This window comes from Astyanax mexicanus, chromosome 22 (assembly GCF_023375975.1).
Source record: "Astyanax mexicanus isolate ESR-SI-001 chromosome 22, AstMex3_surface, whole genome shotgun sequence".
Taxonomy (NCBI): Eukaryota; Metazoa; Chordata; class Actinopteri; order Characiformes; family Acestrorhamphidae; genus Astyanax; species Astyanax mexicanus.
In genome coordinates this window covers 27,036,015-27,060,655 of record NC_064429.1, presented here as the reverse complement: position 1 = coordinate 27,060,655, position 24,641 = coordinate 27,036,015, and the positions used below count along the sequence as shown (strand labels likewise).

Genomic DNA, 24,641 nt, shown 5'->3' with positions numbered 1-24,641 from the left:
CATTGTTTCAGTCTCATTTTTTTATATTTTTTGTTTGTTTCACTGATTCGCTGATTTTGCTGACTTAAGAATATGGTGTTTTTATTTTTGTAAAATAAGTAAAAATAAAAGAGCAGGTATACATTTTTTTGCAGGTTTAATAAGGTTTACATCCTTTTATAAATTATAGGCTTCTGTAAAAAGCACATTTAATTTTTTTTTCTAAATAATCCAAGCAGCAGTTTATACACAGACATGCCAAAAGTTATAGGACAAGAACTTTTACTGTGTCCCATGACTTTTGTCATGTCCCACAAAAGCTAAAGAACACTGTACTGACCTGTTGGTTAAGTTTGTGAGGCCTCCTGCAGTAAATTGGCTGTGATTTCAGCCAGAATTGCTTTTCTGTTCCCACGGACAATTCTGACCAGATTCCACCGGTCACAATCATTACCACCCACTGCTCTGGTTGTCCACTGTGGGTGGTAAGTAATGGCTTGTATGGTGTATTTCTGATAAACATGTGACACTGGGGATTTAAATGGACCAACCATCTACACCACACAAGATAACACCTCACAACTGTATGAGAACAAAATATTTATTTATTTCCTGTTTACCTGTATTCCAAATGCACATATTATAGCATTATATTGACTGGCACTGGTATGAATTACCATTACATTAAAACTGATGTGACCTTTTTCACACTTCCCTGTTTGTTAATGCAGAGTCATAAATAGCAGTGTTAAGTGATTTCCACTGTGATTTCATGTTCTAGTCAGTGGCTAAAGCTACAGCCTGTTCCTAAATAAAACCAATAATTCAGTAAAGCACACTCACCAAAGTTTATACTCCATCAGGATTCAACTGTATAACTCAATCTGAAAAAAGCTCTGCCTAGTTTGTGTTATTTTAACAATCAATAAATGAAAATAACAGTGAAATTAAACCCCAAACCTTTCAGTCCAGTGTTCACTTCAATTCAGGTAAAATTGAAGTTAAAATTAAAACAAACAGTGATTAAAAACGCTAAACTTAATATCAGCATTAATTAATTCAGCTTTAATTTAGATTATTATCAGTTTTATTTTATTGTTTAGTTCAGAGATGTGATGATCATACCTTGGCTCCAGTAATCAGTGCTGTGGTAGGATCACACACACACAGCTCTGAACAGGAGTAAACAGTGGTGCTGTAAGTATATTAAGTATATATTTTTAAAAGTATACTTAACATGGAAAAGAACATACTTTTTAAAATTAAAATATGTACTTAAATACCTACTAAATGTACTATTTAGGCATAACGTATGGCAACTAAAGTATATTTTAGTTGTAATTAAGCAACATTTGAATATTTTTTTGTACAACTTCTGCAAACTTAAGTAGATTTAAGTATGTTTGTATTGTATTTTTAATACAGTTGAAGTATATTGTAAATGTACTACTTTATGTATTGATGCACATATTGTGTACACCTTAATGTATAGTATTATATATTATATATAGTATTATATACAATATACTTTGTGCTAGAGGAACGTTAGCTGTGCTAAAGCCCAGTAAAGATGATTGTGAGAGGCTGAAACCTGCAAGCTGAAACCCGCAGCCTGTTAAACAATGCAGGATGAAATCCAATAACACTGCTATTCAGAGCCTGACTGTGAAAAAGATCTATACCAATAGATAAACATCACAGAACTGATGAGAAATAAAGCAGAGCCTTTGGTAAATGCAAATGTAACAGTCATGTTGATTTTCAACAGGATTTTTTTTTTTTACTACAAGATTCAAGTTATCACACTCCACCCTTAATTACAGTAATGTAGCTGCAGATCAGTGCTTGCTCTCTAAAAGCAGAAGATTCCACCATATTCTATTAATTACACAAAACAAATTTAAAGTTTTTAAAATGTTAAAAAAGTCTTAAAAAGTGACCACATATTCTTAGCATTAGCAGAAGATCAACAGCAACTGGTACAATCAAACCTAATTAGATTGATCCCATATTTTATGTTCACTCCTCAGAAGAAACCTTTCGTGAGCTGATGTTGCAAGAAACTTTAGAGCCATAAAAACAACAAAAAGAGCAAACAGGAAAAAAGCAACAGCACCTTTTCTGGGGAAACATGAATCCTTGGCAAGAGCCTTCTCACAGAAATGATTTACACACTTGTCGTTGTCATAACAAAACCTTATATTGTCTACATTAAAGTAATAACTTAAAAACATTTTTGTTTATTACAGGTCAGGGTTCATCCACTTTTTAACCAATACATTTCCATGATTTTCCCATTATTTTTTCATGTCTTCAAGGCACATTGTCAAAATATAATTAAAATTGATTAAAGTAGGTCTAAACTAAATCAGATAAAATGTTGGCAAACTTTCTGGGTATTTTTGGGTGTAACTTCCCAAACAATCATGACAAGAGAGTCACAAATTTGCAAAGGTGTTAAAAGTGTTCACATTCATTATTCAGGTAGAAGTATAGATACTTCTGTAGAAGATGAAGTATCGATCCACGTTTTTTACCCATTGAAAGTGTAAAAGTACTGGTTGGTATAAAACTACTGAAGGTATAAAAGTAAAATAAATATAAGCGGAAAAATGACATCAAGAAAAAAAAACATGGGTTGCACCACAGGAGCATATAGTGCACTACCCTCCCCCCCTCCCTCCCCAAAAAACATTTTCTAAAAGCCAATATGACTATGTTATATTAAAATGTTATTGTTGATGTTTCAGCTGCATATATGCTCATTGAAAATGAATGTATTTTAGTACAATGTAAATATATTAAAGAAGCTTATTTGGACATTTGGCTCAAGTTCTCTTGAGTCTCTACATGGATCATCCTCATACTAAACTACATAAGTCTAAACAACATGATATGTTCTTGCTGGAGTGTGATGTGACGCGTGCAGGTGCGACGGATCGGGTGAAATGATATATGTTTATACTTTTCCTCCAACCACAATCAAATTTACTCTATCTGGATGGCGAGGTTCATCCGTTGCACATTTTGCTCTACTGTTAAAACCTTTTTACTAAAGTTTTGTTATGACAACGATGCCATCTTCTTAAAGGCGCACTCTGGTGGGCCAGTTCTTTTCACTTCCCATGGTGAGCAGAAGGAGCCATTTGATCACGCTCGAGTCTGGAACTGGTATGAGGCCCTGAAGCCCCAAAAGTAGCGCTGCCATTGGGACCCCCAGTGGTGGACGCTGAGGGGTAGAAGTGAACATCCACAGCCACAGAGGTCATGCCCAGGGACACGCAGTGGGACAGGAGGAGAGGGGAGGAGCCGTGGGAGATGCTGATGCTGTGGTGCACTGGGGTGGCGCAGGGTTCACTGGTCTGCAGGGTCAGTGAGGAGCGGAGACCCTCCTCATGAGGGGCTGGAGGGTTGGGCGGGGGAGGGGAAGGGGCATCCTGGCATTGTCCGAACTCGCGACTCCTCCAGTCTTCCATGCAGTGAAGCTGGATGTCTGACTGAGGGGAGGGAGTGGCCTTGCCTTCCTCAAATGAAGTTTCCAACTAGGATTAGAGGCAGGGAGGAGATTGGCATTGGCATAGATTACTGCATGATGTTTAATGGGCTTTTGCAATATGGTAGAATTTGTTACAAGTAGGCCAAGTAAAGCAACTACGCAATAAAAGTGTGAATAGTTGCTGGATAACGTGATGGGAGTTCTTGGCTGTCTGTAGCCAAGAACAGCAATTGCAAAACTATTTATTATTACAAAAAAAACAATAATTTGCTGGTAACCTGACATAGTTTTACAAACATTTTTTTAAAAAGTGACACAAAATGTATAGACAGTGTGTAGTTGTGGACACAAGGCATAATTTTCACCACATCTGGCTTAGAAGTATAATAATTAAAACGACAGTAAAATGGGTGGACCCCTAAACAGAAGAAAAGTCTCATTCTACCCAAGTTTAATTTCATTCTTAATTTCATCCTCATGCTTCCCTGACTTACAAAAATGCTTGTAAAATTAGACGTCACTGACCTGGTCCTCCTCCAAGGGCTCGGAGTGTGTCTCTACGATGACTGGTAGGCCCTGGGAGGGCTGCATGTCCTCATTGACATCATCGTAAGAGGGTTCCATCAACAAGGTGGATGGACTTGACGCAGGGGGATGGGCTCTCGTCTCAGAAGTGTTTGGACTCTGTTCAATAACTGCAACCATATTGTTGTCATCTTCAAAAGCCCTGTAAGAAACCCTGTTAGTTTAACTATGATCTCATTAGACAGATTGGCTCTTGGCAAGAGTTGAAAAGGTGTGAAAGTGCCTCTACCACTACTCTGTAAATAGCTCTTGGATGCTACTTTTGGGTAGTGTACTTCTTGGTGAGAGACCACTGACTAGAAGACATGCCTCTATGTCACACTTTAAGACATTTTTCCCAGTTGACAGACTTTAAGAGGAAGCACATCATACATCACTGGACTGAGAGAAGCACTATGGTATTATGGGAGGCCAGCTTTATCAACCAACGTTTTGGTTTTGCAAGCACAGCTGCAACATCTGCGGGGTACTATGCTGCAGCATGAAATATGGAACCTGCTTGATGTTATGCACAATATATTACTTTGTAAACGCGTATTTTGCTCTAATATTGTAATCACACACACACACACACACACACACACACATATATATATACACAGCTCTGGAAAAAACAAGAGACCACTTCAGTTTCTCTGATTTTGGTATTTATAGGTAAAATGAACATTGCTGTTTTATCCTAACAACTACGGACAACATTCTCTCAAATTCCAAAAAAAAATATTGCAATTCAGAGCATTTATTTGCAGAAAATGAAAATTTCTCCTCCACCAGTCTTACACACTGCTTTTGGTAACTTTATGCTGCTCCTGGTGCAAAAATTCAAGCAGTTTAGTTTGGTTTGATGGCTTGTGATCATCCATCTTCCTCTTGATTATATTCCAGATAAAATCAAAGAAACTCATCATTTTTAAGTGGTCTCTTATTTTGTTTGTGTCTCTCTTAAATGGTCTCTGTATTTATTTATTATTAATACATTCACACATATAAAGATTTAATTCCAACTTCTTGGTGCATTATTTCTTTTTTCTCCTCATCTATAGTGGCATCTATCACTGTAGGTGGTGCTAATGTTATGCCTAATCTGTGTTTGTATGTATCAAGTAAAATCATGCAACACTCACTTGTTGTCATATGTTCTTTCAACTGCAAGGCATTCACCTTGTCTGCATGGACCACCAAGCCCTCTCAAAGCTGTAATAGTAAAAAGCATAACAATGTTGATGACTTCATCTTATTGGAATGGCTGCAATGTCCCGATTTACAAGTCTTTGCAAGTGCTCAAGAGGTTTTTTTTCAGTGTCTCACCTGCTCGTCCTGTGGGTTTTGCTTCAGGGTCGTTTTTACGAAACAAAGAATAGAAAGCCATAGTGATGAAAATGAATGCCAAGGAAACTCCCACCCCTACAACAATGGGAATGTCGTGTTTTTCTAACACAGGCAACCAACTGTGAGTTTTTTTCTTTACCCTGAAAAGCAAACATTATGGAACCACATCAGATGGGAGATGCATAAACGCAATCATAATTTCATCATCTAATCATATACAGTATACAAGATAAAAGCTAGGTGATTTAAAGGGAATTAAGAAACAGAGGAGGTGTGAATATATAACCCTGTGGTACACCATGTGGTTTCTATACACAGCTCTGGAAAAAAATGAGAGATCACTTAAAAATGATGAGTTTCTTTGATTTTACCAAATTGAAAGCCTCTGGAATATAACCAATAGGAAGATGGATGAACACAAGCCATCAAACCAAACTGAACTGCTTGAATGTTTGCACCAGGAGTGGCATAAAGTTATCCAAAAGCAGTGTGTAAGACTGGTGGAGGAGACCATGCCAAGATGCATGAAAACGGTCATTAAAAACCAGGGATAGTCCACCAAATAATGATTTCTAAACTCTTAAAACTTCATGAATATTAACTTTTTTTTTGTTGCATTATTTAAGATTTTTTGTCATTTCAGCCATTTCTCATTTTGTCCAAATAAATGCTCTAAATGACAATATTTATTTGGAATTTGGGAGAAATGTTGTTCGTAATTTTTTATAATAAAACAATAATGTTTGTTTTACTTAAACATATACCTATAAATAGCAAAAGAAATAGCAAAGAAACTGACTCAGAAACTGAAGTATTTTTTCCAGAGCTGTAAAGACAAAACAAAAACCTTAATAAAAACTAATAATTCATAATACACTACCTAGCATTATTGTCAGTGGTCCTCATGGGAGCCTTTGATGTGTTTTTCTTCATTGTTTCGACCAGCTCTGTATTATTTGTTTGCGCTGCCTTGGTGGCGGCAGTAAGTTGTTTAGTAGTGGGCTGAATCCAGTTCTGGTGTACGTGCAGAGAGGATGTGGTAGTAATGCTGTTTACACTATAACCTTTAGCGCTGTGTGTCTGAGTAAGACCATGAAGGGCCTGAGCCACTGAACTGGAGAACAAATGATCGTCTGGAAGTTGACTAATGTCCTCAGAAGACTGGGTGTATGCAAACTGTGGCTGGACTTTTAGGCTTGGATCCAGGGTTGGCTTAGCTGGATGCTGTGAGATACGATTTGTAGGATTATCTGTATTGTCTGACTGTCTGTTTAAGGGTTTGTGTGGTCCAACTTGCAGCTTTTCTTTTATGGCCATGTCTTCCTGGTCAGTAGTATTTGTGTAGGCGATGTCAGTGGTAGGCATATTAATGGAATGTGTTGGCGAATCCTTCTCATAAACATCAACAGCTGTGAAAGAGAGAGAGAGGAGGAAGAAAAGAACTCTGACTTTTTTCACATTTAAACTTGTCTTTAAAAGTTGTCAATTAAAAAACTAGATGTAACATACATGTGGTGTTTGATAATTGGTGAATAGTCTTCTCTTCGTCTTTATAAAGCCTTAAATTGTAAGTGGTGGAATTGGTTGGTTCTTCTGGCTTGATTTCTGGAGACTGGAAGATGCATAAGAAAAATAAACTTTTGCCATTGTGCACTGTTGTTAATAAACAAAATACACTCATTGACAAAAAAATACTGCAAAATGTGTCATGAAGTCATTCAGATATATAAATAATTACAGGTGCTGTCTTAATAGACACTGGATCTTAAGAGGGCATAAAAATTCTTGTGGATACTGTACTGCTTAGTAATAGATCATAATAAAAAAAAGATACTTGAAATTTTGAGAGGGGGCGCATCATTGGAGAAAATTAAGCATAACCACCATCCAGGCTATCAGATAGCCAGCAACTGTTGCCGCCTTTGTCTGCAGTGGTTTTACAAATGAGAAACCTGGATTGCTGCAGAGTAGTGCTAGGCGGTATGAACAAAAATGTATATCACACTATTTTGCAAGTTTCTGGTGGTTTTAATATGGGAGTACATATAATAACAAAACTAAATATTTTAAATAGTTCCATAAACATTATAAATGAAACTAAAATACCCAATGTTTCAATATTTAAATATATATTTCTTCAATGTTTTACTGCGCAAGTTTAATATTACAATACAACTACAATATGTTATTATTAAAGCCATTAGAGTATCTAATTAGCTGTTTATCAGTTGATCACCATCTCCTTGGTTTTCTAATTAACAAATACATTCAGTTCATGTGCATTCATATTATCCTTTTAAGCTAAAGCATTAACATATTAAAAAAGGCTATAATTACTGCTCTTTAGGATTTTTTGCACCTTATATCCAGTGTTTTAGGGAGTTTTATCACTTACATGATACATGATTCTGCACCCATTCGTCTCTTTTCTGAGCGAACAATTGCAAATGCTTTGGTCTATTTGCTGTTGTTTTTATATTTTATTTGGATAAACACTCATACAGTGAGAAACAGCAGCAGGAGCTCCTTAAAATGCTGCTGATGTTTCTCCAGGCAGGATGGAGCTGTGTTGGCTTGTTATGCTAACTTTCTAGCGTTAGCTAGCGAGCTGTATGCATACCGGAGGGGAAATTAAAAGCAGTATACCATGAATCAGTATACCACCCAGCACTACCACAGAGAAGAAAATGTATCATCTTTAGCAACAAATGCAGGTTCTTTTTTTTTGGATCCAACAATGCTTAAGTTCGAGTATAGATTCCCCCTGGTCAGAGCTGCCTTTATAGTGACACACTGCCCATAATGCTGGTGTGATGATCAACAGTCAGTCACCTCTAGTAGTGATATGTTTTTTTTTGTCAATGAGGTGTATCACAGTCTTGTGAAATACACAGAACCATTAAAAGCCAGTCTGAATAACGCTGTGGAGAAGTCAGCACAATGATATTTTCACCATGAGTACAAAGACAAACAATTGCTGCAACCATTTAAACAGTAGCACTGATGTTGAGATGAGAGAACAACACTGACAACTTCCATACGCTACTCACTGCAGACGATATGTCCTCTTCTTGATCAGCTTTAGATTAGAGGATTCAATCAATTAGTTTAAATAAAAATTTACTCCAACAAAAAGATGAGGCTAGATGGACTTTAATTTCTTAGTTAAATATTTTGCTTACCAGACAACACTGTTATAACGGCTTTTCGACTATCCTGACCAATGTTATTTTCAGCAGTGCAGTAATAGTCTCCTGCATCTGAGTGGTGAGCACTGGAGATGTAGAGAGTTCCATTATCTGTGGAGAAAATTTACAGAATGTTGACCCACAGTTTACTAAAGACATATAATATATATATTGTTGTGCAGTATTTTATAGGAATACATTAGTATAGTAGTAGTAATAGTAGTATAATGTAGGGGTGGGCAATACGGCCCTAAAATAATATCACAATATTTCCTGGTATTTTCACAATAACGATACTCTTGGAGATATGACAAAACACTGAATTATTTTTGCATATGATATGATATATGATATGGCACACTCCTAACTCCTAAAAATTTATTAGATTTGTAACAGAAGTCAATGATCCAGAATGTCATGATACTAATAATGCACTCCAAATATCTCCATATATCCAGGATTAAAGTAAAATAAATGATACTGGACAGATATAATCTGTCTCTAGTAGATACATAATGGGAAATAAAAACAGTGTGAACTTTTGAACCTTTGAAAAAAAAGAGTAAAAAAAAGTAGTACTCTGATGTGAACAAGATTTCAGGGTTTATTATCGTTTACGATATTTAAAAATGTTGGCGATAATATTGCATATGATACGATATGGCACAACCCTAGTAGTATGTGTATATTAGCTTTATATTAACTAATAATAGAATCAAACTTTAATTTTGCATCTAAAGATCTCCAAATCTCTTCTCATGAAAGAACCACATGTTGTTCTTCAAACTAGCTCACGAAATCTTAACTACTTTCTGTACTTTGTACTTTTTGCGTATTTATTTGCATCTAGTCTAACGTAATGTGGTGATTCAACAAGTAAAACACTTATATTGAACAGATAAATAGCTTAAAACCTCTGCACATTACTGTTTAGCTTTACATATAATTTTATCTACTCAAAATGGTTAGAATGTTAATGATGGCATATGTATATTACGTCTTGATGTGGGTTCCAAAATGGTTCAAATTCTTTAAAAAATCTGAGACAATCGAGCAAGAGTTATGCATGCTAATTATTCAGTATTTTCTTACCATCAGTGTGCATCCTTGAGGAAAGTGAGAGAGGAGTGGAAAGGGCACTTCTGCTCCAGGTGTACTTCAGTGGTGAGTTTCCAACAGCTCGGCACGGGAGAATGACTGTGGCTCCCTCGGATACGTTCACTGACCCCACGAAGGACACAATGACCGGCTTTGCTGCTGACAGAAAACAACCAAATCAGTAAATAAATAAAACATCTGAACAATTGTGATGCAGATTTAATCTTACAAAGCACTGTAGCTAAAACAGTGTTTACCAGCTATTCGCAGGGTAGTGGTTTTCTTGTCCTGTCCCACAGAATTGGTGGCTAAACATGTGTAAAAACCTTCATCATAGATTCTCACTGAGGAGATATAAAGAGTAGCATTTCTGACCCTGTGAACAAAGCAGTGACATGATTATCACATTAAATAGGACAAAAATAAAAGAAACATGCTATAGTGTGGATGTAATACTGCATTAAGACCTGCCTTGCAATACCCATGAACCCCAAATTAAAGACACAAATCCACACATTTGCTGGATCCTGTGAAACCATCACCATCCACAAATAATACATATTTACAATGTCCAGATGTTTGTAGACACATCTTCTGATGAATGAATTTAATTTAGCTACTTTAAATTCCACCTACTGCTGACATACAGTTTGTGTAGTTTCTTTTTTAGATGTATTGCCCATTGAATAAGATGAGGTGAAAAGTTGGGGATGATGAGGTGGGGAGGTAATCATTTAACATCCTGAACTCACTAATGCTGCATTTACACTGCTTCGTCGCATTAACGCACATAAACACACTGCCCCCCCTCCAACTGGTCACATGTGGGCATTACAAAGGCGTTCCCTGCGTCATCCGATTAAACCGTTTTAATAAATAGGAAATGGTTTTATACAAGTTGTTATTTCCTAAACTAAAAAATATAAATGTATATTTATAATTATAAATGTTCGATTTAGCTACATAACATCTAGTGAGCAGCATACATGCTAACAAAAGCAAACTTTTCCAATTAAATTATATATTAATATTTTCAAAACACACGTTGTATTACACTGATCAGTGTACAGTCAGTTCCTGTAAATCTACAGGGATTTAACATAAAGGACAGGGAAGCCTAAAAATGCATCGATTAGCTTTTCTTCCATGCTTCTCTAGAACACTTAAAAATGGAAATAAAATATATTCAAACACTGCACTGAGGACACGTATCAGGCAAACACCTGCTCTCTGATTGCATAGATGCATCGCATCAGATAGATTAATCTGCATAAAGTTCACCCCAGGACACAACGCATCGAACCCATGCTGCACCATGTGACTGCGTCTGACAGAGCCGGCGCTTCCCACTGAAAATGAATGGGAGTGCATTGTTACAATGAAGCAGTGTAAGGGCAGCATAATGCTCTTGTTACTGAATGCAATCAAATCCTTACAGCAATGTTAAAAAATCTAGTAGAAAGCGTTTTCTGGACAATCGATTGTGCCTCTGTAATGCATATTTGCAGGTTTACAGTAACATGTAATTTAAAATATCAATGTTTAAAATTTACCCTATGGAAACTTTGCCTCCTGTTCTCAGCGAACGCCCCTGCTTGGTCCACTCTATAGAGGGAACAGGGTGCCCTGACACTTGGCATTGGATCTGCACCTCTTCTCCCACTGTGGACGTCACTACCAGGGGCCAGATAGTCACAGATGGTGGAGCTGTTAAAGCAAAGCAACCAGAATCAGAAACAATGAGCCCAAGATAAAATTTTTCTACTCCCACATCACAAATTGAGAAATAATACAGAAAAATTATTCTGCTTTCAGATGAAAGCAGAATAAATCCTATAAATCCCAGGCTTATCACATATTTAGACCTATGATTCGGTACACTGACTACAGAGCAAGCCAGAACTGTGGCTAACTTTACAGTTAGCACAAAAAGTTTGAATAGACTAAGTTTGATAATTTTGGTTTAAATGATTTTATCAAATCCAATTCAAACTATTTCGAGCAATTTTGTGTAAAAAAATATATATAAATATAAATATATACCTGTAGGGTTGTAATGTTGTACTCTACCATGAATGTAATAATAACATACCCAAAACATCCAGGAAGATTTTTCTCGAGGTTACAGCCCTTTGGAGATAAGAATTTGATGCCCGACAAAAATAATATCCCCTGTCTGTCTCTTGCACACTGAAAAAGACAAGATTTATCATTAAAAACAATTCTCTCAACATTAAACTGTATATAAACTACATAAAATCCATGCCAACCTGCGAAACAGCAGGTCTCCAGCAGGCTCCATGCTAAGGTGCGGTCTGGGCCGGAGGAGCCGATTGTTCTTAAACCATGAGACCTGTGCAGGGGGTCTGCTGTGTGGGGGTCTGCAGGACAGGGTCACTGAGTCTCCTTTTCTTACGGTCTTATTGACTGGCTGGAGGACAAATGTCCAGTCCATCACTATGAGACAAAACAAAAAAAAAAAAACAGAGAAAATATAGTTTAAATATAGACACATGGTCCAATGAAAGTGTGCATCTAAAGACCGCATGTAATTCTAAACCAAAAACAGCCCAGTTAAGGAACTTATATGTTAGTTATAGCAGTAGCAAATGTATTGTGGACCAGACTAGACTAGACTAGACTTGACTAGACTAGACTGCTGCTATAAAACATTTAATAATTACGACACTAATACTACCTCGACATGCCAAAAGTCATGGGACAGCAGTATATAAACTCATCATGAAGTGTTTCCTTGGCATACAGCTTGGGAACAACCACACCTTTATAAGTTATGAAGTGTTATCTTGTAAGTGAGGTTGATCACTGACTACAGTGCAATGGCAATTTGACATGAATTGTGGATAAATGGGACATCCCATTTCCAAATGTAATATTCCTCGAACCACAGTATTATATGTATACCCAATATACATCTAACGCCCTATCTGGACGGGATTAGTTTCTCAGGGGTTGCTGGGATCATTTTCTCTTTAATGGGGGGTTCCTCTGTGATTTTATCCCCTACCAGAACGAACATGTGCGTGTTTTTCTCAGACGCCCTCTGAGAAAATTACAGGCATAATTACCTACTGTTTTTGCTGAACTGTGTGGTTCTCTAGTAATTGTTTTCCCATCCAGAAGCACATCTCTGAGTTTCTATTGATATTGATATTGATATTCTAATGATATTAATTTATCTGATATTTACCTTACTTTTTTTTTTACATCTGCACTCAGATAAAAGCAGAAAGTCTGTGATAAGAGAAATACCTGCAGGAAGGAGATATGCTGGCCGAGATCTCAGTCTTTCCTTCTCGTTATTGGCCTCACAGTGATAGAATCCTTCATCTTCTGGCAAAACTCGCCTAAAGAACATTTAGAAATAAATACATTTTATTTATTTTTAATCATCTTGAGACTCAAGCATGACCAGAAATAAAAATACTTAAAGAAATTGCTTCTAAAACTAAATATTTGTGTATTTATTAAAAAAAATATTAAACATAACTGCCATTTTTATTGAACAAATAGATGCTTTAAAAAGCCACAATATTATTAATAGTCAAATCATTGTATTTCTCACTCAAACACAAGCAGTTGTCCATCATCCTGCAGGTCCCATCGAGAGGTATTGGGCAACACCTGGCCGTCTTTAAACCACTGCACTGCTGGAGCAGGAAAGCCCTGAACCACGCAGTGCAGAGCAGCTTCTGTTTCAGCAGGAACTGTGAGATTCTCAGGACTCTGAGTGATCTCAAGCCCTGCACTGACCCCTGCAAACCAACAGCAACCATGCATAAGGAACCTCAATCCACTGAGAAACAAGAAGCAATGGTTTTGTGTAAACATGCTCACTAACAGGAACAAACAACCACATACGGTTAGAGTGGACGGTTAGAGTGGCAGCAGCGCTCTCTCTGCTTATGTTCAGAAGAGGATTGTTGGTCAGACACACGTAAATGCCTTGGTCTGCTTTGGTGATGTTAACCAGGTGCAAAGTGCCTGAGGTCTTTCTCTGGCTGCCCCCTCCGTATTGACCCTGGCAATAAAAAAACATGCATGCAGACGGATTTTACAGCACTGAGACCAAAATGCTTTAGGCCATAGTTTAGCTGTAGCTGAGGAAATATTAGAATAGTGCTGAATCTTTATTTAGCAAACGGGTCAGTTCAGTTTATTCTCACTTCCTTTATTTTTGTAGACACTTTCTAAAGGGGAAACAAATTGCAAACATGTTAATGTTAATGTTTACTGGTTGATTTATTTAATAACAAATCAAAAGTACATTTATGGTGTCAATTAATTTTTAAAATGAGATTAAATTAGGCTAAAAATGCTATACAGTACAATTTAGTTCAACAAACCTTTTACATGCACAAACCAAGTACTACACTTTGAAGTGAACAGATAGCGACATCTAGTGGATTGCAAATGAATTGCACATATGGGAAACTTAAAATTGAAAAAGTGTGAATTTTGGAGTCAAAATATATTATATCAAGGTATGTGCTCATTAATTGGCTTCTGATTATGTATTGTATTGTATTGTTAAAAACAGTTCTTCCAGTCACATACACTATATGCATTATAGGATCTACTACTGTAGCAAGTGTGACCATCATTCCAGCTGTGCTCCAAGCTCTTACCTGAATCTGAGTGCCTTTGGTGAAAGCTTTGCCATTCTTCAGCCATGAGATGTTTGCAGATGGAGAGCTGTCCCCAGACACACACTGGAAAAACACATCCTGACCCTCATTAGCAGTCTGGGACTGAGGACTGAAAAAGACGTTCTCCAAATCTGCTGACAAAACAAACATGTGTCATATATAGGGAGTGATATGTGACCCAAGGCTTGCTTTGTATTGTAAAAATAATTGCTCATTTTAGCTTTTTGATACTAGATATTCCTTCTGAACTGTTATTGCAACAAAGAGGCTTTATTTCTCATTCAATATTACACAAAAGACAACGTACATGCTTTGTCGACCGTGACAACGGTTCTGATCTGCTTGTTTCCTCTCTTGGCACTGCAGATGTACCCTCCCAGGTCTTCCTCTTGAAGCTGGGCAAAGAACAATGAGCCATTGGCCATCTGATGAACTCCATCACCCAGGCCACCATTGTCTTTCTCCCACTTCACTGGTAGCACCCTCTGAGGACTGGTGTCATAGACTGCACAGTGCAACATCAACGGTTTGTTCAGAATACCAATGTCATCCTTGGGTATGGTGGTGAACACTGGAGGAAGAAAGGGGTGCCACATAATAGTAAAAAGTGGTTTAAAAATAACAAATATAAAATAAAATGAAAAATTATGGTTGATCAGTCAAAATAGCTTTATGATGTAGCTTTGAGACTAAAGTAGCCACCAGCTAGAATTAAACAAAAGGCTCAAGCCTTTTAGCTACTGTAAATGAGACTTGCTTGTGTGCTTCAAATTATTGTCTTGTTGTGTGACACAACCGCATTTAAGTTTCAGTTTACAGACAGACAACCAGACATTCTGAGAATAAAAAATCAGCAAAGCATGCTAAACACTCAAAATCTACCACCACCATGCTTCACAGTTCATATAAGTTTTTTTTACTTCACAAAGCGCTGTTTAAAAGCTCAAATTGGACAAACTTTGATTCAAAAGCTTGGAGCTTTGGATTCATCTGTCCACATCTCAAACCAAGCCACTCTTTACATTCAGCAATTTACACAAGCTGATCTGCTTTTTTTTATTGTGGTATATCTACCAATCTTCAACTCACATTTATTTCTAAGGATGTACCTTTTTTCTTATAAATATTGAAAATTCTTTATCTTTTTTCACCTCAAAGTGAAGGGTGATCAGACATCACACTTTGAGGAAATGGGTAGTTTGAAGTCCGCTGTTGCTAGGCTACAGGTGAAGCGGCACAATGTTTTGGCGAGCCCGCTGTCAAATTATGCAAGCGAATGAGAAATTAGCATACGACACATTCAGTTATCTGGGTCTTTATCATTACAAATGAAGTGAAACTCTCTGCACCTACAACGAGTGATGGATTATAGAGTTCAGCATTCAATCTAGTCTATGCTGTGTATATCAGAAACAGCTTTGTTTCTGAATTTTTTGTGTCAGCAGCTTTCGAATTGTATTCTGAATACAATTGCAATATACAGAAGCACCTGCAGAGAGGTGATGGTGTTGCTAGAATTAGTTAGGAGTCAAAAACATGAAATACAGATGGATTAACCATACATAAAGTAAAGCATTGTGTGTAGGCAGATCCGGATAACTGTTTTTGTTGTATATAACTGTTTTATTTATTTAAATTTAATTTATTTAACAGTTTTAATTCTTATTTGAGGAATAGATTTTCATATTATTGTCATTTTATAGCCATTTTAAACCACCGATATAATAATAATATGACGACAAAATAATACAAATTACACGCTTAAAGAAAAATCAGACATTAGAATTGTAATATATATTTCTAAAATATCCCTAAACAAATGAAACATAAAAACTGTATTTACAGAAAGTACATATTCTATCTCATTATGTAATTGGGGTCATGTCCATTATATTGTTGTAGAAGCTGTTATCATAACAGTCCTACACACATTTGAAACAGACTAGATAGATACTGTCTATAGATATTAGTGCTATTGCTGTATACTTGTGATAGATACTATCAGGGAAGTCTAATATTTATGTCAAAAAAGTGTCTTATTTAATAATTTGTATGCTGTGATTTATAGCGTACAAACCTAGTTCAGAGACAGAAGGTGTAATCCGTATAGAATAGGAGAAAAGTAGCAGCCAGACTGGACAGGACATCTGGGCAGAGATGCACAAAGGAGACACCATACTAGCCCTCTCCCTGTGTACCTTTCATATAAATATACTGGTCCATAGCATGGCTCCTCATCTGGCCAGCAGTCCTGCAGTAAATAAACACAACACAACTGTTAAATGGGTCATGGTTACACAAAAATGTAAAGAAGAAAAATTCAATGCATTTTTATCTCAATAATACTCAGTAATAATATTTGAGGGCGCCTACATATAAGCTTTATAATCATTAATATATTAATATAAATCATATAAATTAATATAAATCATATATTAAATATAATACTTGGGGATTCATGAGCAGCTTATGAACTGTAAAAGCAAGATGATACAGTATGATACATTATGCTGACATGCCAAATGATAAAAGATTAAGTGTATCTTAGGGGAATTGTTGTGAGGTGTTATCTTGTGACAGAATAAAAATACTGGTCACTGTGCTCATGGCAAAGCAACATGGACTATCAGAGTTTAGTGAATAGCACAATGGGTGGTAATGATCATGACTGGTAGTATCTGGCTAGAATTGGCGAACAGAACAGACAAGCAAACTAATTTAGAAGCAGATGCTAAAACAAACGCTTGTATCTTCAAAATAGAAACTTTACAGCATGGACAAAAACCTTTAAACCATGAAGTGTTTATATTAGTTGATTCCTGGTGTAATTCTGATACAATGTGTAATAAAAAAGCCAGATTCACATTATGTGAAAAGGTGGGAAAAATCAACTTCTAAAGAAGAACACATATAATATTATTTCCAAATAAGTCTATCTGTCTTCACAGAAAGAGACAGCACAGGCAGTTTGCCTTTTCCTCTCCGCCTCACACCATATTCCTATTTTGGTTGTGTTTCACTGGCACCATTATCACAGCCAATGCTTTGTACACTACAAGCCTCTTTAGTCCCTTCAATGGACTGGCCACTTTATGCCGCTCAGCAGCACCCCCTCCACTCGCCGATTGTGACATGAAAAGAACAGGGCTGCTTTGTACCCAGAGGATCAGTTAGCAAGCCTGTTAAGAAACGCTCGCTGTCTGATCATATGAGCTTTCATAGCTCTGTGTCCATGTAAGGTGGTCACAGACTTAATGCTTGCCTAATTTGACCAATGCCGCAGGACTGTACTGCATGCTTTAAAAGACCAAATACGAGTATAATTAATATATAATAATACACTTAACAATATCCTCAGAAAGGGGTTGAATTTTAACAGATAAACATATAATGATGGCAAAAAAGGAAAAATGCTTCACATTCATCCATCTGTTCACCCATCCCTTCATCCAATCTTTTAGCCATGCAACCATTTATAAGCATTAACTGGTTTTATATACTTAATGACCACCATCATTTGAGAGAACACACTTCTACTGCTCCACAGTTAGTCATATAAGTTATCTTGTTAACTGGCTAGCTAGATAGAAGGCTTAAGTAGTTAGATAACTAGCGAGTTAGCTAGCTAACTAGCTTGTAAGACAGATGGCTAAGTTACATAACTAGATAGATAGCTAACCTAGCCAAGAAACAATGTATGGTAGTTAGTTAACCAACAAGCAAGCTAACCTAGCTATGTAACAAGGTTTTGTAACCTAGTAAGGTTAAGTGTTAACTACTCAACTACCTTAGCTTGCAAGCTAGCTAGATATAAGGCTAAATTAGATAACTAGCTAGCTAACCTAGCTAAAAAAAAAACAATGTTTGGTAATAGTTGGTTAAACTAGCTAGCTAGTTGGATAGATATATGGCTAAGTTAGATAGGTAGCTTGCTAAATAGCTAGCTAACCTAGCTAAGAAACAATGTTTGGTAGTTTGCTAACCTAGCCAAGAACCATTGTTTGGTATTTAGCCAACCTAGATAAAACATTGTTTGGTATTAAGCTAAGCTAGCTAAGAACCATTGTTTTGCAGTTATCTGACCTAGCTAAGAAACATTGTTTAGTTGCTAGCTAACCTGTCTAAGAAACCATGTTTGGTAGTTAGATAAATAGCTAACATAGCTAAGAAACCATGTTTAGTAGCTAGCCAACCTAGCTAGCCTAGATAAGAAACCAAGTTTAGTGGCTAGCTAACCTAGCTAAGAAACCATGTTTGGTAGTTCGCTAACTAGCTAGGCAACCTAGGTAAGAAACAATATTTTGTGAGTCACATTTTAAATAAGCCATATCACTTACCAGCATTAAAGCGTGTCTCTGTGCCTTTAAAGCTCGTCTACACCACAGACAAGGGGATAGTCTAATTGTGTTAGCGTGCTAAATTGTTAGTTAGCAACTTGTCTAGCTCCATCTCTACATTGCTATCTATCTAGCTAACATGCTACATTACCAGTTTTTAGATCATTAAATACTCAAAGTACATAGTTATCTATGATGCTAAACTACTCGGATAGCTACAGTTCATATGCCAAATAATCATTTTAAAAAGTCAGTCAAATCAGGGAGATGTCCCAGTTTCCAGTACAAAATCTTCTTCCAGATTTTGTAGCGTATAGAGCAGGAAAGGAATTATTTGACTTTTAAAATTAGTCTCGTTTTGGTTATTTTAATATTGTCATGGGGCCAGACGCAGGAGGTGAGGGAACTGTGGGCCTGTTCTGTCGAATTGTCCTACCTTGTCAAACCGTGCTGCCCTAATGTAATTATATTTTACTGTAAAAAAACAAAAGAAGCACTATTTTAGGGCATGTACCCAGTGAAATTCCAGTAGATATACGTTATTAGATTTGGATTGCATAATTCATTGTATCATGGCAAAGTTATGGCAAATAAAGCTCATTACAAACTGCTTTTGTATTTGTTTGTGATAATAATTGTAATTATTAGTTTCCATTTACAATTTTGTGCAATGAACAGCGCGTCCAGGTTGTTTAATGCACATAACCCCCCCTAAAACAGATTTAATTATAAATAAAAAACACGAGACATAATTAAATGATGTAGCTCAGCGCATGCGCAGTACCTTTAGGACGCATGTATGATGGGTAGGACAATTCGACAGAACACCGGCAACGTGACACACCTGCTTAGGATGCTCAGCTGAGCCGAATGGGACTGATTAGCTCAGCGGTCCCAGGTAAAAGCTGCCTGGGACTAAGTGACGTTTTGCCAGTTAAAAAGACCCTACAGTGTGTATTTAAGTTTTGTGTGTAGGTGTAGAGTACTTTTGAATAAAAGGTAAGTCTTGAATTCACTTGATCCCTTTGTTTATCCCTCTCTTTGGCCAGTGGCCACGCCCCTAATCCCAGGGGCGAGTCACAATATAGCTTCACTGTCCAATGAAAAACAGGTATCTCCGTTTTTTGGCTGATTTGTTTGTTAATTTGAACATTTCTTACACTGTCAAAATTTCTTGCTGAATGCACCAATAGTAATTCCCCAAAATAACCTGACAAAAACTATTTTACCTAGACTTTAATTTAAAGCTTATACGTTTTTGTCTCGCTCCTGTGAAGTTACTGTTTTGGAGAAACATATTTTTCATTGGACAGTGATGGACAAGTTCTTAGTTGTAGCCTTCACCAAATTACCCTCGAAGAAACTGCTTTCTAACAGTGTACCTTTAAATCTGATATGACCAAAAATAATGTGATATTTCTGAATTTACATGAGTTGGGCAACCAGCCAAACTGTTCTCCCTGAAAAATAAACTTAACTTTTTTATGCCTTGGACCCACTTTACTGGCAAATGTGTGCATTTGTTTTTTGACAAAAAATACAAAAAAAAGTCACAATAAGTGTGTATATGCTAAAATTGAGCTCTTTTCTTCATTAAATTATTAAGTGCATGTAAATGAAGAAATTGCCTATATTGTGAAGCTGAGGTGTGTGAATCAAGGCATCACCAATCATGCACCATTTAAATAAATGAAAATCACAGACTGTAGCTTTGGTCACAGTTAATGAACTGAATATCTAGCAGTCAACCGGTCACTCATAGTTGAGTGCTAATCTCGATGATGGCTGACAGCACTGTCATGAATGAGCACTTGAGTGCTATGACTCATCTGGCATGAGGCAGGGACAACGGGTGGGTGAGCTAACGGGACCTAATGCCAAGTGCATGGGGGTGTGTGTTTGCTTTGGTTTCACAACACCCCATTAACTGACTAAGCTGTTATCCGTTCATTAAGGTTTTAATTAATTTCCCTATTCTGAAATACAATTTAGCACCTCTGGGAGGAAGGGTGAGCCATTTTGTTGTGTCAGCACTGGGGCCTATTATGTAGGATTTGAATAGTTTGACAATTTAATTTTAAAGTTGCAGTCAGGGGTTTCCTTGCACATTGCAACAGGTGAGGCACTGTCACATCCAAAATCCCTATATAATCCAAATAATATTTTTATAAATATGTCTCGGAAGATGCATGACATACATTTTTCCTAGGACCAGAAGATGATCCATTAACTACCACAAAAAACAATACTCTGTTGATGGTAGAACTATAATCAGAGGTTACAGAATATCAAAGTTACAGGCAATTGCTGATAATAGTCCATCAATCATAAATATTCAGACAGCATCCTGTGACCGGTGATGAAGGACTAGAAGATGACCTGTGAAGCAACAGATTCAGACTCTACAGTGGATACAGTGTTTAAAAACTCCAGCAGCACTGCTGTCTGATCCACTCATACACACACAGCATAACACACACTAACAGGGATAACAATAAAGGATAAAAATGTTTGCAGATGAACTGATAACATGGACAAAGAGCGTAAAAACATGGAGGTGGTGTTAATATCATGGCTGGAACAGCCATACAAGTATCTAAGGTCAACAGGCCTTGTGCCAAGTATCAGCTAGTCTAAAAGGGTATAAAACACCCCCATTATTGAGCTGTGGAGCAGTGCAACTGTGTTCTTTGGAACAGTGCTGATCCATCCAATACTATTGGGGTTAGTTGGAGTGGAGTAAATCATCCAACATCAGTACCTGACCAGTACAGACCATTTTTTCCATTCATTTAAAGGTTGTTCTTTAGATTGGTGAATGGTTAGAGTAAGAAAAGGGCTTTGTACACTGACATCCCAAATGTGATGAAACAGGAACTAGCATTGTGTCCCATGACTTTTGTCATATCACTTTGAAGCTAATGCTGAAGAGACCTGAAAGCTATGCATGCTAGGCCTCCAGCATTGAATGTTGCTTGCAATTCGAGCCAGATGCTGCCGTTTCTTGATTGATGTATTCCTGGTACACATATTTTACTGTGGGAATGGAATATTCCATCCATCTTACACCCACTAACAGGCCTAACTTGAACTCCATTAATTCACTTTACTTTTCCTTGAGCATGAGAAAGGTAAGCACCTCGCTTACAAGATACAGTAGCACCTTACAACATGTATACAAGTGTGGCCATTCCCAAGCTTATCCCCTGAGGGAACATAATGCTCTTCCATAACTTCTTGCACGCCAGTGTAGTATAATAGATATATTAATCATTATATATGGGTTCACACTGAGATAATAATACAAATCACAGAGATACAAATCATCCATTTTGGCATTGAACATGAAGCTACAATTAAATATGGTGTTGAATATCAGTACTACCACCCTTCTCACTGCTACTACAGTTCTGCATGAAAATTGCTCCTAATATTTCACATGGTGGTTGATCATATTCATAGGCACCCTCTGTAGGGTCCTATTTATAGTAACTGGCTAATTGTACATGGTAATATTAGCATGTTCTTTGTAGCAGAGCTCTCCAGTGTATGTGCATAATCACAAATAGTATAATGCACACTGTAACTGCAGTGTATGTTACACAGCATTGAACAGTTTCAGTTGATGTGCTTTTAATGCAAAAAACAACTTTTAATCAGCTGATGCTCAAATCTGTCCATAAGAAACAATATTGTATTTGCTTTTAAATGCTTTATATTTAATATCTTAACATTATTAAGTTAAGAACAAATCATTTGCTCATATCTTCTTAGCTAAAGCTGTATCTTGATTCATATTATTCAATATAGTGATACATATCAAGTGTTTCTCTAATAATGCTAAGATTTACAAATACTATAATAATTATATAAAAAAGTAGTCTTTAATCTAAACTTAAACCCACACAAAGTAATGAGATTTATAACAGTAAAACATTTTCTCTTTACTTTTTAGTAAAGAAATAATATTTTTTTCTCCTGGCCCACATGTTTTTTATTATTTTTTTATTTTAATTTTAGACAAGCATATAACAAATGCTTATCACTATTTCACTATATTAGCACATTAGCAAATATAACCTTCTATTTAAAGTAAAAAAAATTTTTTGACTCTAAACAATATTAGAACACCTATTTTTCAGAAATTGCTATTTTGTTATTATAAAATTAAATATTTTACTAAAACTGTTCATTAAATAACCACAAACAGTAGGATTTTACTATGAAATTGATTGTTTAAGCATTCAAAAGAAACCTTCCCCATTTTAAAAGTGTGTTTAAGTAATTAGATATATACATATATATTGAGCAGTTTCCCAGTCATAGGTTAAGCCTTGTCTTGGACTACACAGCATTTTGGATTGAGATTTTCCATGAAAAAGAATATATACTATAAGACTAGGCCTAATTTCTGTCTGGAAAACTGCTCTGCAGGTTTTAAATAATTCTTATGACAGAAATTTTTTAAATAGCATTTCTGTAATGAAATACACTGCACAATTTTCATCTTCCAAATAATATAAATAAATGAACAGGATGCTCTTAGAGTTGGAGTGTGCTTACCTGTGAGTGGAACAGATCTCAGCTTCAGTGTAGCTGAATCTCTGCAAGCAAGCTCATTCTGTCATTCTGTCCCTCCTCATCACCAGTGTGTCGGGTTAATCACATAGGGCACACACACACACACACACACACACACACACACACACACACACACACACACACACACACACACACACACACACACACACACACACACACACACACACACAAGCACAAGAGGCGTGTGCATCTCACAGGCTGGAGAGCCTCAAAAGGCTTGGAACAATATGAGCGTTCTAAAGCAGCTCTCTGCATGTGCTCAGGGCTGATTTCCCCACTGCACAGAATGATGAGTCCACAGATGAACCTACCGCTCATTCAAACACATCACTAGTAACAGAGAATGAATTTAAGTATTCTGGTTCACAACAATATCTGTTCAGTGATTGTATTATCTGTGGTTTAACTTTAGTACCTACTGTAATGATTTAGGGAATTGCAGTATTCAATTCTTATGATGAAAGATAAAAAAAATAATAATAATGTAATGTTTTCTCCTGACCTCAAACTTTCTGTAAGTAAATTAATCAAGATATACCTTGTTAAGTTTATTCAACTTAACTTCATCACATTGGAATTTTGCTTTGACCAAATTAAGTTGTAAATATATTACACTTAAAATTGTTTCAACTTGGCATTGCAGGATTAAAGAATTTAGTTTTGACAAGTTACTTAAAAATGGTATTGCTATTACTAACATATAATTCTAAAGTAGCACCGGGGTAACATACAGTCACTCTTAGCAACATAAAATAACTTTAACTTGCTTTTAAAGCCTACAGTAATGAGATATAGCACCTAGACAACAACTAAAACATGAATGCACACCTAGGGTAAGACAACTTTAAGTGACAGACAACACAATGATGGTACATAAGGGGGAAGGACATGCCAAATATGCAAATATATGGTGTCAGGAGCCAATGGGAAAGCTGTTAATAGTCAGGGACAGCAGTATTTCAGGGAACAGCCTGTGGGTGGGATGGATGAGAAATTCCTTTTCAGAAGTTGTGCATGTACTTGTACTTGGAAAAAGTCATGTGACATGATATTTCTATTTATTGTCCTATGACATGAGGCATACTAGTAAATAATCGTATATAATGTAATAAATATTGGTAACTACATCCATCTGATTTTTGTCAAAACCAACATCAAACCAAAATTGTGTGCATCACTAAGCTTTAGAGTTCTACAGAGAACACATTAGACACACTGACCACTGATTATTTTAATATGCTCCATTAAACCCAGACTGTGATACTGACACTCACTTTAGAGTTGGGAAACTTATCAATTTAACTAAAAGAATTCCTAGAAATCAGTAAAAAAAATCAGTTCAGGAATATGCAGATAT

At 36.5% G+C, this 24,641-nt stretch overlaps 1 protein-coding gene across 3 annotated transcripts; it reads right to left on the bottom strand.

Moving 5' to 3' along the window:
• Positions 1–2,669: 2,669 nt before the first annotated feature.
• On the bottom strand, positions 2,670–23,305 carry LOC103025576 (hemicentin-2). 3 transcript variants are annotated; one of them, XM_022667630.2, is made up of 20 exons: positions 23,246–23,305; positions 16,423–16,596; positions 14,653–14,916; positions 14,325–14,476; positions 13,558–13,717; positions 13,262–13,451; positions 12,949–13,043; positions 11,946–12,132; positions 11,768–11,865; positions 11,229–11,382; positions 9,933–10,051; positions 9,670–9,834; positions 8,572–8,688; positions 8,440–8,468; positions 6,899–7,001; positions 6,270–6,798; positions 5,369–5,529; positions 5,185–5,254; positions 4,001–4,202; positions 2,670–3,521 (listed from the first exon to the last, which is right to left on the bottom strand). In XM_022667630.2, the coding sequence occupies exons 2-20, from the start codon at positions 16,520–16,522 to the stop codon at positions 3,096–3,098; spliced, it is 3,321 nt and encodes a 1,106-aa protein (XP_022523351.2). In that variant the 5' UTR covers positions 16,523–16,596; positions 23,246–23,305; the 3' UTR covers positions 2,670–3,095. The 3 variants fall into 3 exon arrangements, with proteins under 3 accessions (XP_022523351.2, XP_049326721.1, XP_049326722.1); XM_049470764.1 differs by lacking the exon at positions 23,246–23,305 and adding an exon at positions 18,683–19,209; XM_049470765.1 differs by lacking the exon at positions 23,246–23,305 and adding an exon at positions 18,683–19,209 and having other exon boundaries at positions 9,670–9,831.
• Between the last annotated feature and the right edge of the window lie 1,336 nt (positions 23,306–24,641).